The sequence below is a fragment of the Pristiophorus japonicus genome, chromosome 2 (assembly GCF_044704955.1).
Source record: "Pristiophorus japonicus isolate sPriJap1 chromosome 2, sPriJap1.hap1, whole genome shotgun sequence".
In the NCBI taxonomy this organism is placed as follows: Eukaryota; Metazoa; Chordata; class Chondrichthyes; family Pristiophoridae; genus Pristiophorus; species Pristiophorus japonicus.
The window spans coordinates 62,337,229-62,358,723 of record NC_091978.1 but is presented as its reverse complement, the minus strand read 5'-3'; the positions used below and the strand labels follow the sequence as shown (position 1 = coordinate 62,358,723).

At 44.6% G+C, this 21,495-nt stretch overlaps 1 protein-coding gene across 1 annotated transcript in view; it reads left to right on the top strand.

The window, feature by feature from the left end:
* Positions 1-20,897, top strand: part of LOC139230308 (coiled-coil domain-containing protein 68-like) — a 100,628-nt gene extending 79,731 nt beyond the window's left edge. The window contains exons 8-11 of the mRNA XM_070862136.1: positions 2,721-2,826; positions 15,018-15,101; positions 16,562-16,638; positions 20,646-20,897. Of these exons, the coding sequence (XP_070718237.1) occupies positions 2,721-2,826; positions 15,018-15,101; positions 16,562-16,638; positions 20,646-20,712 (334 nt within the window). The 3' untranslated portion in view covers positions 20,713-20,897. The remainder of the gene's footprint in view (positions 1-2,720; positions 2,827-15,017; positions 15,102-16,561; positions 16,639-20,645) is intronic.
* Positions 20,898-21,495: the final 598 nt, after the last annotated feature.

The following is a 21,495-nucleotide window of genomic DNA, read 5'->3' as shown; positions in this document are numbered from 1 at the left end:
GATGGAAAAATATTACCAACGATGTCTCCGTAAGATCCTACAAATCCCCTGGGAAGACAGATGCACGAACATCAGCGTCCTCATCCAGGGTAACATCCCCAGCATTGAAGCACTGACCGCACTCAATCAGCTCCGCTGGGCAGGCCACATAGTTCGCATGCCAGACACGGGACTCCGAAAGCAAGTGCTCTACTCGGAGCTCCTTCATGGCAAACGAGCTAAAGGTGGGCAACGGAAAAGTTACAAGGACACCCTCAAACCCTCCCTGATAAAGTGCAAGATCCCCACTGACACCTGGGAGTCCCTGGCCAAAGACTGCCCTAAGTGGAGGAAGTGCATCCGGGAGGGCGCTGAACATTTTGAGTCTCAACGCCGAGAGCATGCAGAAATCAAGTGCAGGCAGCGGAAAGAGCGTGTGGCAAACCTGTTCCACCCACCCCTTCCCTCAACGACTATCTGTCCCACCTGTGACAGAGTCTGTGGCTCTCGTATTGGACTGTTCAGCCACCAAAGAATTCACTTCAGGAGTGGAAGCAAGTCTTCCTCGATTCCGAGGGACTGCCTATGACGATGAATAATGGACTCCAGCAGTTTCCCAACAACAGACATTAGGCTAACTACTCTATAGTTTCCTGCTTTTTGTCTGCCTCCTTTTTTAAATAGCTGCGTTAGACTTGCGGTTTTCCAATCCGCTGGGTCCACTCCAGAATCCAGGGAATTTTGGTAGATCACAACTAATGCATCCACTATCTCTGCAGCCACTTCACTCATTTCACTGATCTCACTATAGTGCACACCAGTTTTTTTTAAATAACCTGCCCCTTACACATCTTTTAAAATAGCAATGTACCCGAAGTTACTGACAATATAAATGCAAACTTTTTTAAAGTAAATTTGGTACATTACAACAGCGAGTACACCCCCAAAAAAGTACTTAATTGGCCATAAAGCATTTGAGACATCCGGTGGTCATGAAAGGCGCTATATAAATGTAAGTCTTTCTTTTTTTTAGGGAAAACAATCCAGTTTGGAGTTTATTAAAGTTCTATAAAGGTGGAAAAAAAACTCTACCATCTTTCACTCACTGTGAAACCTTGGGCCCAAGTTTCCACAAGAAAAAAAACGGGCGCCCCTCTGAGCTGGGCGCCCGTTTTTTACGCCTAAAACGGCGCCTAAAAAAATCCTCGGTATTCTGCACCTACGTACAGGTCCTCTGGCTCTCGGCGCAGCCAGCACGAGCTGTGGGGGGGGGGGCGGAGCCAGGTACCTGCGCTGAAAACAGTGCCGGGACCTCTGCACATGCGCGCTACAGTGGGCACGCAAGTGCAGTAGCTCCAGGCGCCGAACTCTGTGGGAGGGGCCCGAAGCACGCAGCCCCTAGCCCTGGCTGAATGGCCTCACTGGGGCTGCATGAAGAAGGCTCCTCCCACGGCCAGCTCCTGCTCCCCGCCCCCGACAAGACCCGACACCCGCTCCCCCCGCCGACCAGACCCGACCCGACCCGACACCCGCTCCCCCCGCCGACCCGACCCGACCCGACACCCGCTCCCCACCCCCCGCCGATCAGACCCGACCCGACACCTGCTCCCCCCCCGCCCACCCCGACCCGAGACCCGACACCCGCTCCCCCCCCGACCCGAGACCCGACACCCGCTCCCCCCCCACCCCGATCCGACACCCGCTCCCCCCCCCTCGCCCCGCCCCGACACCCACGCCCCCCCCCGACCCGTGCTCCTGTTCCCCGCCCGACCCTCCCTCTCTCTCTCTCTCTCCCCTCTCTCTCTCTTCCACCTCCCTCCCTCCCTCTCTCTCTCTCCCCTCCCTCCCCTCTTCTCCCCCTCCCCTCTCTCTCTCCCCCCCTCCCTCCCTTCTCTCTCTCTCCCCCTCCCTCCCCTCTCTCTCTCACCCCCCCTCCCTCCCCCCCTCTCTCTCTCTCCCTCCCTCCCTCCCTCCCCCCTCTCTCTCTCCCTCCCTTCTCTCTCTCTCTCTCTCCCCCTCCCGCTCAGCGGCACGAACGGCTGCAGAATTCTCCCTGGCTGAAGCACTTTCACACAGGTAGGAAGATGGTTTATTTAATCTTTTCTTGGCTTATAAATGTTTATTCAGGTTGGATTTATTTGTATAATATTTGTAGAAGTATAAATAAGGATTTATTGTCGAATTTAATGAGTTCCCTTCCCCCCCCCCACCTCGTTCTGGGCGCCTAATTTGTAACCTGCGCCTGATTTTTTAATGTGTAGAACAGGTTTTTTCAGTTCTACAAAAATCTTCACTGGCTCCATTCTACTTTAGTTTGGAGTACATTTTCACTGTGGAAACTTTCAAATCAGGCGTCAGTGGCCGGCCCCGCCCCCTTTTGAAGAAAAAAATTCTGTTCTAAACTAGAACTGTTCTACCTGACTAGAACTGCAGAAAAAAAAATGTGGAGAATTGCGATTTCTAAAATAGTCCGTTCTCCACCAGTTGCTCTTAAAAATCAGGCGCGAATCATGTGGAAACTTGGGCCCCTTAAGACAGCTTTAATATGCAAAGTGAGAAAAGTTATGGAAAGTTCCCAGGATTCATCCACACATGAATTCCTTTTTTTAAATAATCATGTATCACTGTGACACTGTCTTTAATTTTCTTTTGGTATTTCCAGAGGTGAAAGGGAATGCAATGCGGGACAATTTTTATAAAGTTGATATTGATCAAATGAACCCAAAAGTATTTGCTAACAGGTTTCAGGATCATCAGTTGGAGGTTTCCACACTACAGGAAAAGATCTTTCACCTGGAAAACGTTGTCACCCAGCAAGATCGAAACTTGTATAGCGTAATAAACACGGTGAGCATGAAGTTAACATAGAACACCAGCATATTCCATAATATAATAAATTATTCACTGCTTCAATAGCAATCAAATTACTTCTACGGCAAAAGAAAAATTCTGCGGATGCTGGAAGTCTGAAATCAAAATAGAAAATGCTGGAAATACTCAGCAGGTCAGGCAGCATCTGTGGAGAAAGAAACAGAGTCAATGTTTCAGGGCGATGACCTGTTGTCAGAATGCACTCAGAAATGACTTCTGCTATCTAGCTCCCCTGGTGGCTCAGTAAGATTGAAGTCAATGGAAATCGAGTCATACCTAGCACAAAGGAAGATGGTTGTGTTTGTTAGAGGCCAATCATCACAGCCCCAGGACATCACTGCAGGAGTTTCTCAGGGTAGTGACCAAGGCCCAACCATCTTCAGCTGCTTCATCAATGACATTACCTCCATCATAAGATCTGACTTGGGGATATTCGCTGATGACTGCACAGTGTTCAGTGCCATTCTCAACTCATCAGATGATGAAGCAGTCCATGACTACATGCAGCAAGTCGTGGACAACATTCAGGCTTAGGCAGATAAGTGGCAAGTGACATTCATGCCACACAAGTACCAAGCAATGACTATCGCCAACAAAAGCAAGTCTAACCACCATCCCTTGAAATTCAACGGCACTAGTATTGCCAAATCCCCCACCATCAATATTCTGGGGGTCACCATTGACCAGAAACTAGACCAGCCGCATAAATACTGTGGCAACAAGGGCAGGTCAGAGGCTGGGTATTCTTTGACGAGTGTCTCACCTCCTGACTCCCCAAAGCCTTTCCACAATCTACAAGGCACAAGTCAGGAGTGTGATGGAATACTCTCCACTTACCTGGATGAATGCAGCTCCAACAACACTCAAGATGCTCGATACCATCCAGGACAAAGCAGCCCGCTTGATTGGCATCCCACGCACCACCTTAAACATTCACTCCCTCCATCACTGATGTACTGTGGCTGCACCATCTACAAGATGCACGGCAGCAATTCGCCAAGGCTTCTTCGGCAGCACTTCCCAAACCTGCAATCCTACCGCAAGAAGGACAAGGGCAGCAGGCGCATGGGAACATCATCTCCTGCAACTTCCCCTCCAAGTTATACACCATCCTGACTTGGAAATATATCGCCGTCCCTTCATCATCGCTGGGTCAAAATCTGGAACTCCCTCCCTAACAGCACTATAGGAGTACCTTCACCACAAGGACTGCCATGGTTCAAGAAGGCGGCTCATCACAACCTTCTCAAAGGCATTTAGGGATGGGCAATAAATGTTGGCCTTGCAAACAACGGTCACATTCCAGGAACAATTTTTTTTTAAGTTGGTAAATATTTCACCCAATGTGGTACTGAGTCATACAGAGTGACGTGCCAGGTTCAATCCCCAGTCTTTATGCATTCGCTGACCTCAAGTTAGAAGGCAGTTGAGATGTTAATATGGTTGAACAGCCTGCCAGATCTCAGTGTATAGACTTACACATGAAGAAATTGGCACAAGGGTAGGGTACAGGTGGCTGCTGACACCCATATAACCCAGCAAGAATTTGCATCTTCATGAGAGAGGCTAACAAAAGAGAATAAATTGGGGAAAAAATGCTCTTGTTATTCAATCATTGCTCTTAACAAAACATTATTGTTATATATGTGGACTTGTATTTACTCTGTATAGCCACCAGAGGACTCATCCCTGGAGTCCCAAGGGATCCCATAATCCCTTGGGAGCACAGGTATTTAAGGAGGCTTCACTGGTTGGAGTGGCACTCTGGAGACCTGCAATAAAAGACTACGGTCACACTTTGGGGGCAAAAACACAAAGGCAGAATATTATCTGAATGGCGGCAGATTAGGAAAAGGGGATGTGCAACGAGACCTTGGTGTCATGGTTCATCAGTCATTGAAAGTTAGCATGCAGGTATAGCAGGTAGTGAAGAAGGCAAATGGTATGCTGGCCTTCATAGCTAGGGGATTTGAATATAGGAGCATGGAGGTCTTACTACTAGTTGTACAGGGCCTTGGAGAGGCCTCATCTTGAATATTGTGTTCAGTCTCCTAATCTGAGGAAGGACGTTCTTGCTATTGAGGAAGTGCAGCGAAGATTCCCAGACTGAATCCCGGGATGGCTGGACTGACATATGAGGAGAAACTGGATCAACTGGGCTTTTATACACTGGAGTTTAGAAGGATGAGAGGGGATCTCATAGAAACATAGAAGATTCTGGACAGGTTAGATGGGGGAAGAATGTTCCTGATGTTGGGGAAGTCCAGAATCAGGGGACACAGTCTTAGGATTTAGGACTGAGATGAGGAGAAACTTTTTCACTCAGAGAGTTGTTAACCTGTGGAATTCCCTACCGCAGAGAGTTGTTGATGCCAGTTCATTGGATATATTCAAGAGGGAATTGGATATGGCCCTTAAGGCTAATGGGATCAAGGGGTATGTAGAAAAATCAGGAAAGGGGTACTGAGGAAATGATCAGCCATGATCTTATTGAATGGTGGTGCAGGCTCGAAGGGCCAAATAGCCTACTCCTGCACCTATTTTCTATGTTTCTATGTTTACTTTGAGCTCAGTGTTCAGTCTGACTCTTTCTCCATACACAACAACTGGCAACAAGATACAGATAGCGAATCCAAAGATGCAGAGAACAGTGGGCATCCTGGAGAAATTTTCGGAGGGAGATGATTGGGAAACTTTTGTGGAGCAACTCGACCAATGCTTCGCGGCCAATGAGGTAGATGGGGAAGAGAGCGCTGCCAAATGAAGGGCAATCCATCTCACCGTCTGTGGGGCACCAACGTATGGCCTCATGAAGAATCTGCTCACTCCAGCGAAACCCACGGAGAAATCATATGACGATTTGTGCACACTGGTCCGAGAGCATTTGAACCCGAAGGAAAGCGTTCTGATGGCAAGGTACAGCTTCTACACCTACAAAAGGTCTGAAGGCCAGGAAGTGGTGAGTTATGTTGCCGAGCTAAGACGCCTTGCAGGACATTGCAAATTTGAAGGACATTTGGAGTACATGGTCAGAGACTTTTTCGTACTTGGCATTGGCCACGAAACCATATTTCACAAACTTTTGACTGTAGAGACCCCAATCTTCAGTAAGGCCACAGTGATAGCCCAGGCGTTCATTGCCACCAGTGACAATATGAAGCAAATCTCTCAGCACACAAGTGCTGCTACAAGTACTGTGAACAAAGTGATGTTGTTTTCAAAATGTAACGTACAGGGCAGGTCACACATACCTGCAAGCTGCACATCCGCAGATGACTCAGAGTCCACCACCAAAGAGTACGTTTGCAAGGGCTGTGGAACAATGAGACACCTCCAATGAATGTGCAGGCATACTGCAAAGCCCGTTAAACCTGCAAACCACCATGTTGCAGAGGAGGATAGATCCATGGAGAATCACAATGAATCAGAGCCTCGGATCGAGGAGGCAGGGTACATGGGGTGCACACATTCACCACGAATTGTCCCCCATAATGCTGAATGTTTAACTTAATGGACTCCAGGTGTCAATGGAGCTAGACACGGGCGCGAGCCAGTCCATCATGGGCAAAAAGACTTTCGAAAGATTGTGGTGCAACAAGGCCTCAAGGCCAGTCTTAACTCCAGTTCGCACGAAACTAAGATCTTACACAAAAGAACTAATTCCTGTAATTGGCAGTGCTACCGTAAAGGTCTCCTACGATGGCGCGGTGCACACTGGGTGGTACCGGGCGATGGTCCCACGTTGCTCGGCAGGAGCTGGCTGGGAAAGATACGCTGGAACTGGGACGAGGCCCGAGCGCTATCGCCCGCTGACGACACTTCGTGTGCCCAGGTCTTAAACAAATTTTCTTCGCTGTTCGAACCAGGCATCAGGAAATTCCAAGAAGCAAAAGTGCAGATCCACCTAATTCCGGGGGCGCGACCCATCCATCAAAAGGCGAGAGCAGTACCGTACATGATGAGAGAAAGGGTACAGGTCGAGCTAGACCGGCTGCAAAGAGAGGGCATCATTTCACCGATTGAGTTCAGCAAGTGGGCCAGTCCTATTGTCCCAATGACCTACACAGTACCCACCTAGGCATCGTAGTGATGAAAGCGATAGCCAGATTCCACGTGTGGTGGCCCGGTATTGATGCGGACTTGGAGTCCTGCATTCACAGATGTAATACATGCTCGCAGTTAAGCAATGTACCCAGGGAGGTGCCGCTAAGTTTATGGTCTTGGCCCTCCAATCCATGGTCTAGGGTACACGTCGACTATGCAGGCCTGTTCTTGGGTAACATGTTCCTTGTGGTTGTAGACGCGTACTCCAAGTGGATTGAATGTGAGATAATGTCGGCTAGCACGTCCGCTGCCACTACTGAAAGCCTGCGGGCCATGTTTGCCACACACAGCTTACCCGATGTCCTGGTGAGCGACAACGGGCGATGTTTTACCAGTGCTGTGTTCAAAGAATTCATGACCTGTAACGGGATCAAACATGTCCAATGGGACTGAAGGTAGACAAGTCCCCTGGTCCTGATGAAATGCATCCCAGAGATGGCGGAAGTTATAGCAGATGCATTTGTTATAATCTACCAAAATTCTCTGGACTCTGGGGAGGTACCAGTGGATTGGAGAGCAGCTAATGTAACACCTTTGTTTAAAAAAGGGGGCAGGCAAAAGGCAGGTAACTATAGGCCGGTTAGTTTAACATCTGTAGTGGGGAAAATGCTTGAAACTATCATTAAGGAAGAAATAGCGGGACATCTGGATAGGAATAGTGCAATCAAGCAGACGCAGCATGGATTCATGAAAGGGAAATCATGTTTAACTAACTTACTGGAATTCTTTGAGGATATAACGAGCATGGTGGATAGAGGTGTACCGATGGATGTGGTGTATTTAGATTTCCAAAAGGCATTCGATAAGGTGCCACACAAAAGGTTACTGCAGAAGATAAAGGTTCGCGGAGTCAGAGGAAATGTATTAGCATGGATAGAGAATTGGCTGCCGAACAGAAAGCAGAGAGTCGGGATAAATGGGTCCTTTTCCGGTTGGAAATCAGTGGTTAGTAGTGTGCCACAGGGATCGACACTGGGACCACAACTGTTTACAATATACATAGATGACGTGGAAGAGGGGACAGAGTGTAGTGCAACAAAATTTGCAGATGACACTAAGATTAGTGGGAAAGCGGGTTGTGTAGAGGACTCAGAGAGGCTGCAAGGAGATTTGGATAGGTTAAGCGAATGGGCTAAGGTTTGGCAGATGGAATACAATGTCGGAAAGTGTGAGGTCATCCACCTTGGGGAAAAAAAACAGTAAAAGGGAATATTATTTGAATGGGGAGAAATTACAACATGCTGTGGTGCAGAGGGACCTGGGGGTTCTTAATCCCAAAAGGTTAGTTTGCAGGTGCAGCAGGTAATCAGGAAGGCAAATGGAATGTTGGCCTTCATTGCGAGAGGGATGGAGTACAAAAGCAGGGAGGTGTTGCTGCAACTGTATAAGGTATTGGTAAGGCCGCACCTGGAGTACTGCGTGCAGTTTTGGTCACCTTACTTAAGGAAGGATATACTAGCTTTGGAAGGGGTACAGAGACGATTCACTAGGCTGATTCGAGAAATGAGGGGGTTACCTTATGATGATAGATTGAGTAGATTGGGTCTTTACTCCTTGGAGTTCAGAAGGATGAGGGGTGATCTTATAGAAACATTTAAAATCATGAAAGGGATAGACAAGATAGAGGCAGAGAGGTTGTTTCCATTGGTGGGGGAGATTGAACTAGGGGGCACAGCCTCAAAATACGGAGGAGCCAATTTAAAACCGAGTTGAGAAAGAATTTCTTCTCCCAGAGGGTTGTGAATCTGTGGAATTCTCTGCCCAAGGAAGCAGTTGAGGCTGGCTCATTGAATGTTTTCAAGTCAAAGATAGATAGATTTTTAAGCAATAAGGGAATTAAGGGTTACGGGGAGAGGGCGGGTAAGTGGAGCTGAGTCCACGACCAGATCAGCCATGATTTTATTGAATGGCGGAACAGGCTCGAGGGGCTAGATGGCCTACTCCTGTTCCTAATTCTTATGTTCTTATGTCACATCTGCCCCATTTAAACCAGCATCCAATGGTCAGGCAGAGAGAATAATGCAAACCATCAAGCAGGGCTTGAAGAGGATAACGGAAGGCTCACTGCAGACTCGCCTATCCCGAGTCCTGCTTAGCTACCGCACGAGACCCCACTCACTCACTGGGATCCCACCTGTTGAACTGCTCATGAAAAGAGTACTTAAGACGAGACTCTCTTTAGTTCACCCTTATCTACATGAACAGGTAAAGAGCAGGCGGCTTCAACAAAGTGCATACCATGATAGAGCAAATGTGTCACGCAAGATTGAAATCAATGATTCTATATTTGTATTAAATTATGGACAAGGTCCCAAGTCGCTTCCCGACACTGTCGTGGCCAAAGAGGGGAGCAGGGTATTTCAGGTCAAACTTTCAAATGGACTCATTCACCGGAAACACTTGGACCAAGTCAAACTCAGATTCACGGACTATCCGAAGCAACCCATCTTGGATCCTACCTTTTCTGATCCCCCAATATACACACCAGTGGCAACTGGTTGACCACAAAGCAGAACCCATCATCCACAGCAGCCCAGCAGGGCCCAACACACCAGACAACCCAGCAAGGCCAGCTGCACAGCAGCCCAGCGAGGGCCCAACAAATGATTTAACAATACCAGCTTTCACACCGAGACGATCAACCAGGGCAAGAAGGGCCCCGGATCGACTCACATTGTAAATAGTTACACTATTGACTTTGTGGGGGGGAGTGTTGTTATATATGTGGACTTGTATTTACTCTGTACAGCCACCAGAGGGCTTATCCCCTGGAGTCCCAAGGGATCCCATAATCCCTTGGGAGCACAGGTATTTAAAGGAGGCTTCACTGGTTGGAGTGGCACTCTGGAGACCTGCAATAAAAGACTACGGTCACACTTTACTTTGAGCTTACAGTTTTCAGTCTGACTCTTTCTCCATACACAATTATTATGCATGTTTAATCCATTTTTGAATGATAGTAATATCCTATGAGTACGCAAGCACTCGGGTAATTGAGCAAGCCTCAAAGAGTAGGATTGCATTTAGTGATAAGAAATTCTGTGAACCATTTTTCCAACTGCTTGGATGGCAAAACCAGAAAATTAGATTAAATTTATTCACAGGCTAGATACATTAACTCAAATAACTTTTCATCAAATCCAAACCTACATTCATTTTAACAAAGGGTCCACAGATGTTTTCAGCATTTTCGGTTTTGATTCTCTAGATATCAGCATTTTTTTCCATTTATAATGTTTGGGTGGTGAATCAGCATTGAAGCAATATTCTCTTATAGATAGATAGATAGAAAAAAAATAGATAGATAGATGGATGGATGGATGGATGTTGGGATATGACAGATAAATAGAGTTGAGGTGCAGATCAGCCATGATCGAACTATAACAGCGAGTAAACTTTAGCATTGTTGTTGCCAATTTAAATGTATCTAAGGGTTAAGTCATGGCAGGAGAGCTCGGTCACATGATATGCTCCTCTTGTACCATGTGGGAACTCAGGGACACTTCCGGTGTCCCTGACGACTACGTGTGCGGGAAGTGTATCCGCCTCCAGCTCCTGACAGTCCGTTTTGCGGAATTGGAGCTGAGGGTAGATTTACTCTGGAGCATCCACGATGCTGAGAATGATGTGAGTAGCACGTGTAGCGAGTTGGTCTTACTGCAGGTGAAGGGTCCACACCCAGCTAGGGAATGGAAGACCAGCAGGAAGAGCAGTACAAGGAAGGTAGTGCAGGGGTTCCCTGCGGTCATCCCCTGCAAAACAGATACACCGTTTTGAGTACCGTTGAGGGGGATGACTCATCAGGGGAGGGCAGCAGCAGCCAAGTTCATGGCACCGTGGCTGGCTCTGCTGCACAGGAAGGCAGGAAAAAGAGTGGGAGAGCGATAGTGATAGGGGATTCGATTGTAAGGGGAATAGATAGGCATTTCTGCGGCCGCAACCGAGACTCCAGGATGGTATGTTGCCTCCCTGGTACAAGGGTCAAGGATGTCTCGGAGCGGGTGCAGGACATTCTGAAAAGGGAGGGTGAACAGCCAGTTGTCGTGGTGCACATTGGTACCAATGATATAGGTAAAAAAAGGGATGAGGTCCTACGAGACGAATTTAAGGAGTTAGGAACTAAATTAAAACGTAGAACCTCAAAAGTAGTAATCTCGGGATTGCTACCAGTGCCACTTGCTAGTCAGAGTAGGACTCGCAGGATAGCTCAGATGAATACGTGGCTTAAGAGAAGGGATAACCAGCCGTGGATAACCAAGGAAAAAAAGGAGAGTATCAAATTAAAAACCAATGCATACAAGGTGGCCAAGGTTAGTGGAAACTAGAAGATTGGGAAAATTTTAAACGACAGCAAAAAATGACTAAGAAAGCAATAAAGAAAGGAAAGATAGATTACGAAAGTAAACTTGCGCAAAACATAAAAACAGATAGTAAAAGCTTTTACAGATATATAAAACGGAAAAGAGTGACTAAAGTAAATGTTGGTCCCTTAGAAGATGAGAAGGGGGATTTAATAATGGGAAATGTGGAAATGGCTGAGACCTTAAACAATTATTTTGCTTCGGTCTTCACAGTGGAAGACACAAAAACCATGCCAAAAATTGCTGGTCACAGGAATGTGGGAAGGGAGGACCTTGAGACAATCACTATCACTAGGGGGGTAGTGCTGGACAGGCTAATGGGACTCAAGGTAGACAAGTCCCCTGGTCCTGATGAAATGCATCCCAGGGTATTAAAAGAGATGGCGGAAGTTATAGCAGATGCATTCATTATAATCTACCAAAATTCTCTGGACTCTGGGGAGGTACCAGCGGATTGGAAAGCAGCTAATGTAACGCCTCTGTTTAAAAAAGGGGGCAGACAAAAGGCAGGTAACTATAGGCCGGTTAGTTTAACATCTGTAGAAACATAGAAACATAGAAAATAGGTGCAGGAGCAGGCCATTCGGCCCTTCTAGCCTGCACCTCCATTCAATGAGTTCATGGCTGAACATGCAACTTCAGTACCCCATTCCTGCTTTCTCACCATACCCCTTGATCCCCTTAGTAGTAAGGACTACATCTAACTCCTTTTTGAATATATTTAGTGAATTGGCCTCAACAACTTTCTGTGGCAGAGAATCCCACAGGTTCACCACTCTCTGGGTGAAGAAGTTCCTCCTCATCTCGGTCCTAAATGGCTTAACCCTTATCCTTAGACTGTGACCCCTGGTTCTGGACTTCCCCAACATTGGGAACATTCTTCCTGCATCTAACCTGTCTAAACCTATCAGAATTTTAAACGTTTCTATGAGGTCCCCTCTCATTCTTCTGAACTCCAGTGAATACAAGCCCAGTTGATCCAGTCTTTCTTGATAGGTCAGTCCAGCCATCCCGGGAATCAGTCTGGTGAACCTTCGCTGCACTCCCTCAATAGCAAGAATGTCCTTCCTCAGGTTAGGAGACCAAAACTGTACACAATACTCCAGGTGTGGCCTCACCAATGCCCTGTACAACTGTAGCAACACCTCCCTGCCCCTGTACTCAAATCCCCTTGCTATGAATGCCAACATGCCATTTGCTTTCTTAACCGCCTGCTGTACCTGCATGCCAACCTTCAATGACTGATGTACCATGACACCCAGGTCTCGTTGCACTTCCCCTTTTCCTAATCTGTCACCATTCAGATAATAGTCTGTCTCTCTGTTTTTACCACCAAAGTGGATAACCTCACATTTATCCACATTATACTTCATCTGCCATGCATTTGCCCACTCACCTAACCTATCCAAGTCACTCTGCAGCCTCATAGCATCCTCCTCGCAGCTCACACTGCCACCTAACTTAGTGTCATCCGCAAATTTGGAGATATTACATTTAATCCCCTCGTCTAAATCATAAATGTACAGTGTAAACAGCTGGGGCCCCAGCACAGAACCTTGCGGTACCCCACTAGTCACCGCCTGCCATTCTGAAAAGTCCCCATTTACTCCTACTCTTTGCTTCCTGTCTGACAACCAGTTCTCAATCCATGTCAGCACACTACCCCCAATCCCATGTGCTTTAACTTTAATCTCTTGTGTGGGACCTTGTCGAAAGCCTTCTGAAGTCCAAATATACCACATCAACTGGTTCTCCCTTGTCCACTCTACTGGAAACATCCTCAAAAAATTCCAGAAGATTTGTCAAGCTTGATTTCCCTTTCACAAATCCATGCTGACTTGGACCTATCATGTCACCTCTTTCCAAATGCGCTGCTATGACATCCTTAATAATTGATTCCATCATCTTACCCACTACCGATGTCAGGCTGACCGGCCGATAATTCCCGGTTTTCTCTCTCCCTCCTTTTTTAAAAAGTGGGGTTACATTGGCTACCCTCCACTCGATAGGAACTGATCCAGAGTCAATGGAATGTTGGAAAATGACTGTCAATGCATCCGCTATTTCCAAGGCCACGTCCTTAAGTACTCTGTCATGGGGAAAATGCTTGAAGCTATCATTAAGGAAGAAATAGCGGGACATCTAGATAGGAATAGTGCAATCAAGCAGACACAACATGGATTCATGAAGGGGAAATCATGTTTAACTAATTTACTGGAATTATTTGAGGATATAACGAGCATGGTGGATAGAGGTATACCGATGGATGTGGTGTATTTAGATTTCCAAAAGGCATTCGATAAGGTGCCACACAAAAGGTTACTGCAGAAGATAAAGGTACGCGGAGTCAGAGGAAATGTATTAGCATGGATAGAGAATTGGCTGGCTAACAGGAAGCAGAGAGTTGGGATAAATGGGTCCTTTTCGGGTTGGAAATCGGTGGTTAGTGGTGTGCCACAAGGATCGGTGCTGGGACCACAACTGTTTACAATATACATAGATGACCTGGAAGAGGGGACAGAGTGTAGTGTAACAAAATTTGCCGATGACACAAAGATTAGTAGGAAAGCGGGTTGTGTAGAGGACTCAGAGAGGCTGCAAAGAGATTTAGATAGGTTAAGCGAATGGGCTAAGGTTTGGCAGATGGAATACAATGTCGGAAAATGTGAGGTCATCCACCTTGGAAAAAAAAACAGTAAAAGGGAATATTATTTGAATGGGGAGAAATTACAACATGCTGCCATGCAGATGGATTTGGGGGAATCCCAAAAAGTTAGTTTGCAGGTGCAGCAGTTAATCAGGAAGGCGAATGGAATGTTGGCCTTCATTGCAAAAGGGATGGAGTACAAAAGCAGGAAGGTCCTGCTGCAACTGTACAGAGTATTGGTGAGGCCGCACCTGGAATATTGCGTGCAGTTTTGGTCACCTTAATTAAGGAAGGATATACTAGCTTTGGAGGAGGTACAGAGACGATTCACTAGGCTGATTCCGGAGATGAGGGGGTTACCGTATGATGATAGATTGAGTAGACTGGGTCTTTACTCGTTGGAGTTCAGAAGGATGAGGGGTGATCTTATAGAAACATTTAAAATAATGAAAGGGATAGATAAGATAGAGGCAGAGAGGTTGTTTCCACTGGTCGAGGAGACTAGAACTAGGGGGCACAGCCTCAAAATACGGGGGAGCCAATTTAAAACCGAGTTGAGAAGGAATTTCTTCTCCCAGAGGGTTGAGAATCTGTGGAATTCTCTGCCCAAGGAAGCAGTTGAGGCTAGCTCATTGAATTTATTCAAATCACAGATAGATAGATTTTTAACCAATAAGGGAATTAAGGGTTACGGGGAGCGGGCGGGTAAGGGGAGCTGAGTCCACGGCCAGATCAGCCATGATCTTGTTGAATGGCGGAGCAGGCTCGAGGGGCTAGATGGCCTACTCCTGTTCCTAATTCTTATGTTCTTATGTTCTTATGAATGGTCGAAAAGGGATTTCCTGATTAATCACTCATCCTTCAACAGTTATATCCTGTATTAGCCTATAGTGATCATTGGATATCCCACAGAATATGATGTGTTAATTGCTTTTCTTTCAATAATGTGGAAGAGCAATAAACTGTAAAGGCCTTCTCACCTGTGAAGGATAAATGTGCAATGCCAGCTACCACTGTCTTTCATGTAACGCATTTGATTTTGTTTCACTTCACAGATTGAAAATTTTAAAATTGAGTTGACAAAACAGGATCGAATCATCCTGACACTGAGGGAACAAGTAGGCATACTTGAAGCAGAGGTGATTATTGTGTTTTGTAAGTTATAAGCACACAAAACTAAAACATGAATTGAAATCCATTACATTGCATCATGTGACTACCAAGAAGTAGAAGGCGAATTAGATGGACCTTGGTCTTTTTTCATCTCATTATGCTTACATTTCGAACTTAGCAAAGCAAGCACTGTTCAGGTTTTTAAGGCGTGTGATGGGAATAGACTTGGATAATTCCTTTTCTGTTATATTTGCTGCAAATATTCTTTTTCTGTTAACCTCTTAATCTCTAACTGGTGACTGTTTAGAATTGTAGGAATCATATTCTGTAGCTCTTTCTTATAGGGATCACATCCCTGATGGTGAGGGTATGGGAATTGACGACCTGTTTGGTATGGTTTCCTGTCACAAATTTGTGTTTCTCTCTAATTAATAAGGGACATATAATACGCCAACTTAATGGAACGGTCTGAGCTGGCTTCAACTCTTTTTAGAAAACAATGTTTAATTGAAAACTTTTAGAAGCAATGAAAACATTTTGTTGGAAGCCTTTCAAAAAGTTAAAAATTGTGAGACAGGCCAATTCACATTTGAAATATCATTCCACTATCGGGGAAGTTTGGCAGCTTTGCCCAAATTATGCTAAATGGGAAAATCAAACAACTGTTACAGTTTTCCTTCATTGCAATAATCTTAGGGAATGCACTAAAGTGCAATGATTTACCTAATGGCCCAAGGTTGAAAGGAAAGTTCCATTCTGTACATTGCCTGTTGATGGGGTGTGGTCTGAGAAAACTACCTGACACTATTTATAGTGTCATAGATTTATTGCTAAGTCTCCTAGCAGAATGTATCAGAAAATTGATTACATTTCCAGTTTATTTGATATCATAACTTCACATGTCGATGTTTCTTTAAATCAATAATCCTGAGTCGCTTATTTGATGAGTAATCTTGAGCCCATTTATATTGCTCATTTAGGTGTCTGTCCTGGTAATGTATTTCACAATTCTATTACATTTTGGGTGTAAAAGTTTCACCATAGTATCTTTCTTATTTGTAAGTTTCTAATTTTTAACATCAATTTCAAACTTTCATCATGAACAAATTCCAGCATCAATTTTTTCAATTTACTTTATAATCCTGAAAACTTCAATAAAGTTGTCTTCAAGTCACCTCTTTTCCAAAAATGCACAGCTTCCTTCACCTTTTCTCATAGCTGTAAATTCTGAAACTGGCATGATGGGCCAAATGGCCTCCTTCTGTGCAGTAAGATTCCATGGCACCCACCATCATCTTCTTTATTTCCTTCTTTACCTGCCAATGGCAATGATAATCTATTAAATGTTAACATAACTCATGGGCCTGACTACATCTAATAGACTGAGGTCTTTATAACCATTTAATTTTAATTTAGTAGTAGAAAATTGAAATATTTACATTGGAAAAATGTGAGTCAACTCTTCAAATCATGTATTTTAAAACAGAACAAAGAACTGAAATATAAAGTGGAAGTTTTCTCTGAGAAGCAAAATAAAAACACTTTGCCAGTTATTATTGCCAGGTAAGATTTTTATGGTATTTTTTTAACATTACAATAATGTAAGTAAAGGCGTTTTGAACGTGGGCACATAAAGCGAGATTTATTAAAAACATTATTATTTCTTTATATTATGCCTACTGTCACTAAGAGTAACTGGCTATTGTGCAATGACAAAGAAGTTGGAATAATCACCCCAAAAGTTAAAAATGAATTTAAACTACAAAAAACTCAATCGTAAACATGATAAAATAAATAGAACAAACCAATTTAAAAGAAAGAAAGACTTGGATTTATACAGTGCCTTTCACGACCATCAGACATCTCAAAGCAATCAGACAATCTGCACTTGGGCAGGACCGGAACCGATGTCCAAGGCGAAGTGTTTGCTAGTGCTGTTGGGGAGGGTTTAAACTAATATGGCACAGGGGGTGGGAATCTATGCAGGAAGGCAGAGGGAAGTAAAAAGGGGGCAAAAGCAAAAGGTATGAAGGAGAAAAGTAAGAGTGGAGGGCAGAGAAATCAAGGGCAAAAATCAAAAAGGGCCACATTACAACATAATTCTAAAGGGACAAAGTGTGTTGAAAAAACAAGCCTGGAGGCTCTGAGTCTCAATGCGAGGAGCATTCGTAATAAGGTGGATGAATTAACTGCGCAGATAGCAGTTAACGGACGTGATGTAATTGGGATTACGGAGACATGGCTCCAGGGTAACCAAGGCTGGTAACTCAACATCCAGAGGTATTCAATATACAGGAAGGATAGACAGAAAGGAAAAAGAGGTGGTGTAGCGTTACTGGTTAAAGAGGAGATTAGCGCAATACTAAGGAAGGACATTAGCTTGGATGATGTGGAATCTATATGGGTAGAGCTGCGAAACACCAAAGGGCAGAAAATGTTAGTGGGAGTTGTGTACAGACCACCAAACAGTTCTAGTGAGGTTGGGGTGGCATCAAACAGGAAATTAGGGACGTGTGCAATAAAGGTACAGCAGTTATCATGGGTAAATTTAATCTACATATAGATTGGGATATACTGGCAGCAGTACTGTGGAGGAGGATTTCCTGGAGTGTATAAAGGATGGTTTTCTAGACCAATATGTCGAGGAACCAACTCGAGGGCTGGCCATCCTAGACTGGGTGATGTGTAATGAGAAAGGACTAATTAACAATCTTGTTGTGCGAGGCCCCTTAGGGAAGAGTGACCATAATATGGTAGAATTCTTCATTAAGATGGAAAGTGACACATTTAATTCAGAGACTAGGATGCTGAACTTAAAGAAAGGTAACTTCGATGGTATGAGACGTGAATTGGCTAGCATAGACTGGCGAATTATACTTAGAGGGTTGACGTTAGATAAGCAATGGCAGACAGTTAAAGATCACATGGATGAACTACAACAATTGTACATCCCAGTCTGGCGTAAAAATAAAACGGGGAAGGTGGCTCAACTGTGGCTAACAAGGGAAATTAGGGATAGTGTAAAATCCAAGGAAGAGGCATGTAAATTAGCCAGAAAAAGCAGCAAACCTGAGGAATGGGAGAAATTTAAAATTCAGCAGAGGAGGACTAAGGGTTTAATTAGGAGGTGGAAAATAGAGTATGAGAGTAAGCTTGCAGGGAACATAAAAACTGACTGCAAAAGCTTCGATAGATATGTGAAGAGAAAAAGATTAGTGAAGACTAATGTAGGTCCCTTGCAGTCAGAATCAGGTGAATTCATAATGGGGAACAAGGAAATGACAGACCAATTGAACAAATACTTTGGGTCAGTCTTCACTGAGGAAGACAAAAATAACCTCCCGAAAATACTAGGGGACCGAGGGTCTAGCGAGATGAGAAACTGAGGGCACTGAGGGAAATCCTTATTAGTCAGGAAATGGTGTTCGGGAAATTGATGGGATCGAATCCCCAGGGCCTGATGGTCTGCATCTCAGAGTACTTAAGGAAGTGGCCCTAGAAATAGTAGATGCATTGGTAGTCATTTTCCAATAGTCTATCAACTCTGGATCAGTTCCTATGGATTGGAGGGTAGCTAATGTAACCCCAATTTTAAAAAAAGGAGGGAGAGAGAAAACAGTGAATTATAAACCGGTTAACCTGACATCAGTGGTGGGGAAAATGCTGGAATCAATTAGTAAAGATGTGATAGCAGCACATTTGGAAAGCAGTGACAGGATCGGTCCAAGTCAGCATGGATTTATGAAAGGAAAATCATGCTTGACAAATCTTCTAGAATTTTTTGAGGATGTAACTAGTAGAGTGGATAAGGGAGAACCAGTGGATGTTGTGTATTTGGACTTTCAAAAGGCTGTTGACAAGGTCCCACACAAGAGATTAGTGTGCAAAATTAAGGCACATGGGATTGAGGGTAATGTATTGACTTGAATAGAGAATTGGTTGGCAGACAGGAAGCAGAGAGTGGGAATAAATGGATCCTTTTCAGAATGGCAGGCAGTGACTAGTGGGGTACCGCAAGGTTCAGTGCTAGGACCCCAGCTATTTACAATATATATTAATGATATGGACGAAGGAATTGAGTGTAATATCTCCAAGTTTGCAGATGACACTAAGCTAGGTGGCAGTGTTAGCTGTTAGGAGGATGCTAAGAGGCTTCAGGGTGAATTGGACAGGTTAGGTGAGTGGGCAAATGCATGGCAGATGCAGTATAATATGGATAAATGTGAGGTTACCCATTTTGGTGGCAAAAACAGGAAGGCAGATTATTATCTGAATGGTGACAGATTAGTAAAAGGGGAGGTGCAAAGAGACCTGGTGTCATGGTGCATCAGTCATTGAAAGTAGGCATGCAGGTTTATTAGCCAGTGAAGAAAGTAAATGGTATGTTGGCCTTCATAACGAGAGGATTTGAGTATAGTAGCAGGGAGGTCTTGCTGCAGTTGTTTCAGGGCCTTGGTGAGACCACACCTTGAGTATTATGTATAGTTTTGGTCTCCTAATCTGAGGAAGGACATTCTTGCTATTGAGGGAGTGCAGCGAAGGTTCACCAGACTGATTCCCGGGATGGCAGGACTGACATATGAAGAAAGACTGGATCGACTAGTCTTATGTTCACTGGAATTGAGAAGAATGAGAGGGGATCTCATAGAAGCATATAAAATTCTGACAGGATTGGACAGGTTAGATGCAAAAAGAATGTTCACGATGTTGGGGAAGTCCAGAACCAGGGGTCACAGTCTTAGGATAAGGGGTAAGCCATATAGGACCGAGATGAGGAGAAACTTTTTCACCTAGAGAATTGTGAACCTATGGAATTCTCTACCACAGAAAGTTGTTGAGTCCAGTTCGTTGGATATATTCAAAAGGGAGTTAGATGTGGCCCTTAAGGCTAAAGGGATCAGGGGGTATGGAGAGAAGGCAGGAGTGGGGTACTGAAGTTGCATGATCAGCCATGATCATATTGAATGATGGTGCAGGCTCGAAGGGCCAAATGGCCTGCTCCTGCACCTATTTTCTATGTTTACAGCCAATGAAGTACTTTTGGAGTGTGATCACTGTTGTAATGTGGGAAACACAACAGCCAATTTGCGCACAGCAAGCTCCCACAAACAGCAATGTGATAATGACCAGATAATCTGTTTTTTTGTTTTGTTGATTGAGGAATAAATATTGGCCAGGACACCAGGGATAACTTCTTTGAAATAGTGTCATGGGATCTCTTACATCCACTTGAGAGAACAGACGGGGCCACGGTTTAAGGTTTCATCCAAAAGATAGCACCTCCAACAATGCAGCACTCCCTCAGTACTGCACTGGAGTGTCAGCCTAGATTTATGTGCTCAAGTCTCTGGAGTGGGACTTGAAGCCACAGCCTTCTGACTCAGAAGCAAGAGTGCTACCCACTGAGCCGCAGCTGACAGAGTTTACTACTGTTTAGTACTTTCCGATTTTTGTATCAGAAAATACCATATATTATAAGAACATTCATGTTAATGAAGGATGTCAGTCATTTCAGTCTTTTGTTGGTCTGTCTTGCTTTTCTCTCTCTCCACCCCCTGCCACCCCTATAGTTCTGAATCACCTAAAACCAAAACCCCATACCAAATGATGATGAAGTGGAAAAAGAAAAGTGCTTGACCATGGATCAATGGGCTCTGCACAACAGTTTGTTGACCGCAGAAGAGTCGCTAAAGAAGACGGCCTGATGTCTCTGCGAACGACACCTGCCTACCAGCTTCCCTGGGACCAGCCAATCCAGAAATCGCTGGAGGATAAAGAGCAAATTGGAATTTGACTGAAACTAGACACAGCCAGGAAGATTTCTGCCCTACTTTGTTCTATGGTTTTTTCAAATGCAATTTGTGGCAAGAAATAAAGTGCTGCCGAAGCAAAAAAAAAATCGAGGTTTACACTGAGGAAATTCAATGCAAATGTTGTATGAGATACGGCTCAGAAGGATTTAGGGCAATACAATTTTCATATAATTTTTATTCAACCGTTGGTCTGAAAACAAGGTTTCTCTGTACTGGATCATTTGAACATTATGTCGCTTACTGCTTTACAGAACACTCTATCGTACTGTGCCAGGACACACTATTTAAAACAATGCCCATTTTAATTTTGGATTGAGAGAACATGGGAAGAATTAAATATGTACAAGCTAATTTGCTTGTCTCAAATAAATCTGTCATGTAATTGTGTTTTTTTCCCCTAAAAATCATGCTGTCTTTGGCATGGAATGCAGTTCTATGTGATTGTAGACTTTGAGTGTGACGAACTATCGGCAAGGTGGATAGGGGCTGTTATCTCACTCTATCATCAACCAGCTCTCCACATACGCACATTTTTCAGCAGGATAGGAGCGCTGAGATCAACTGAACCGCCAATACTATCCTGAATGAAATCAACTCAACATTTTTC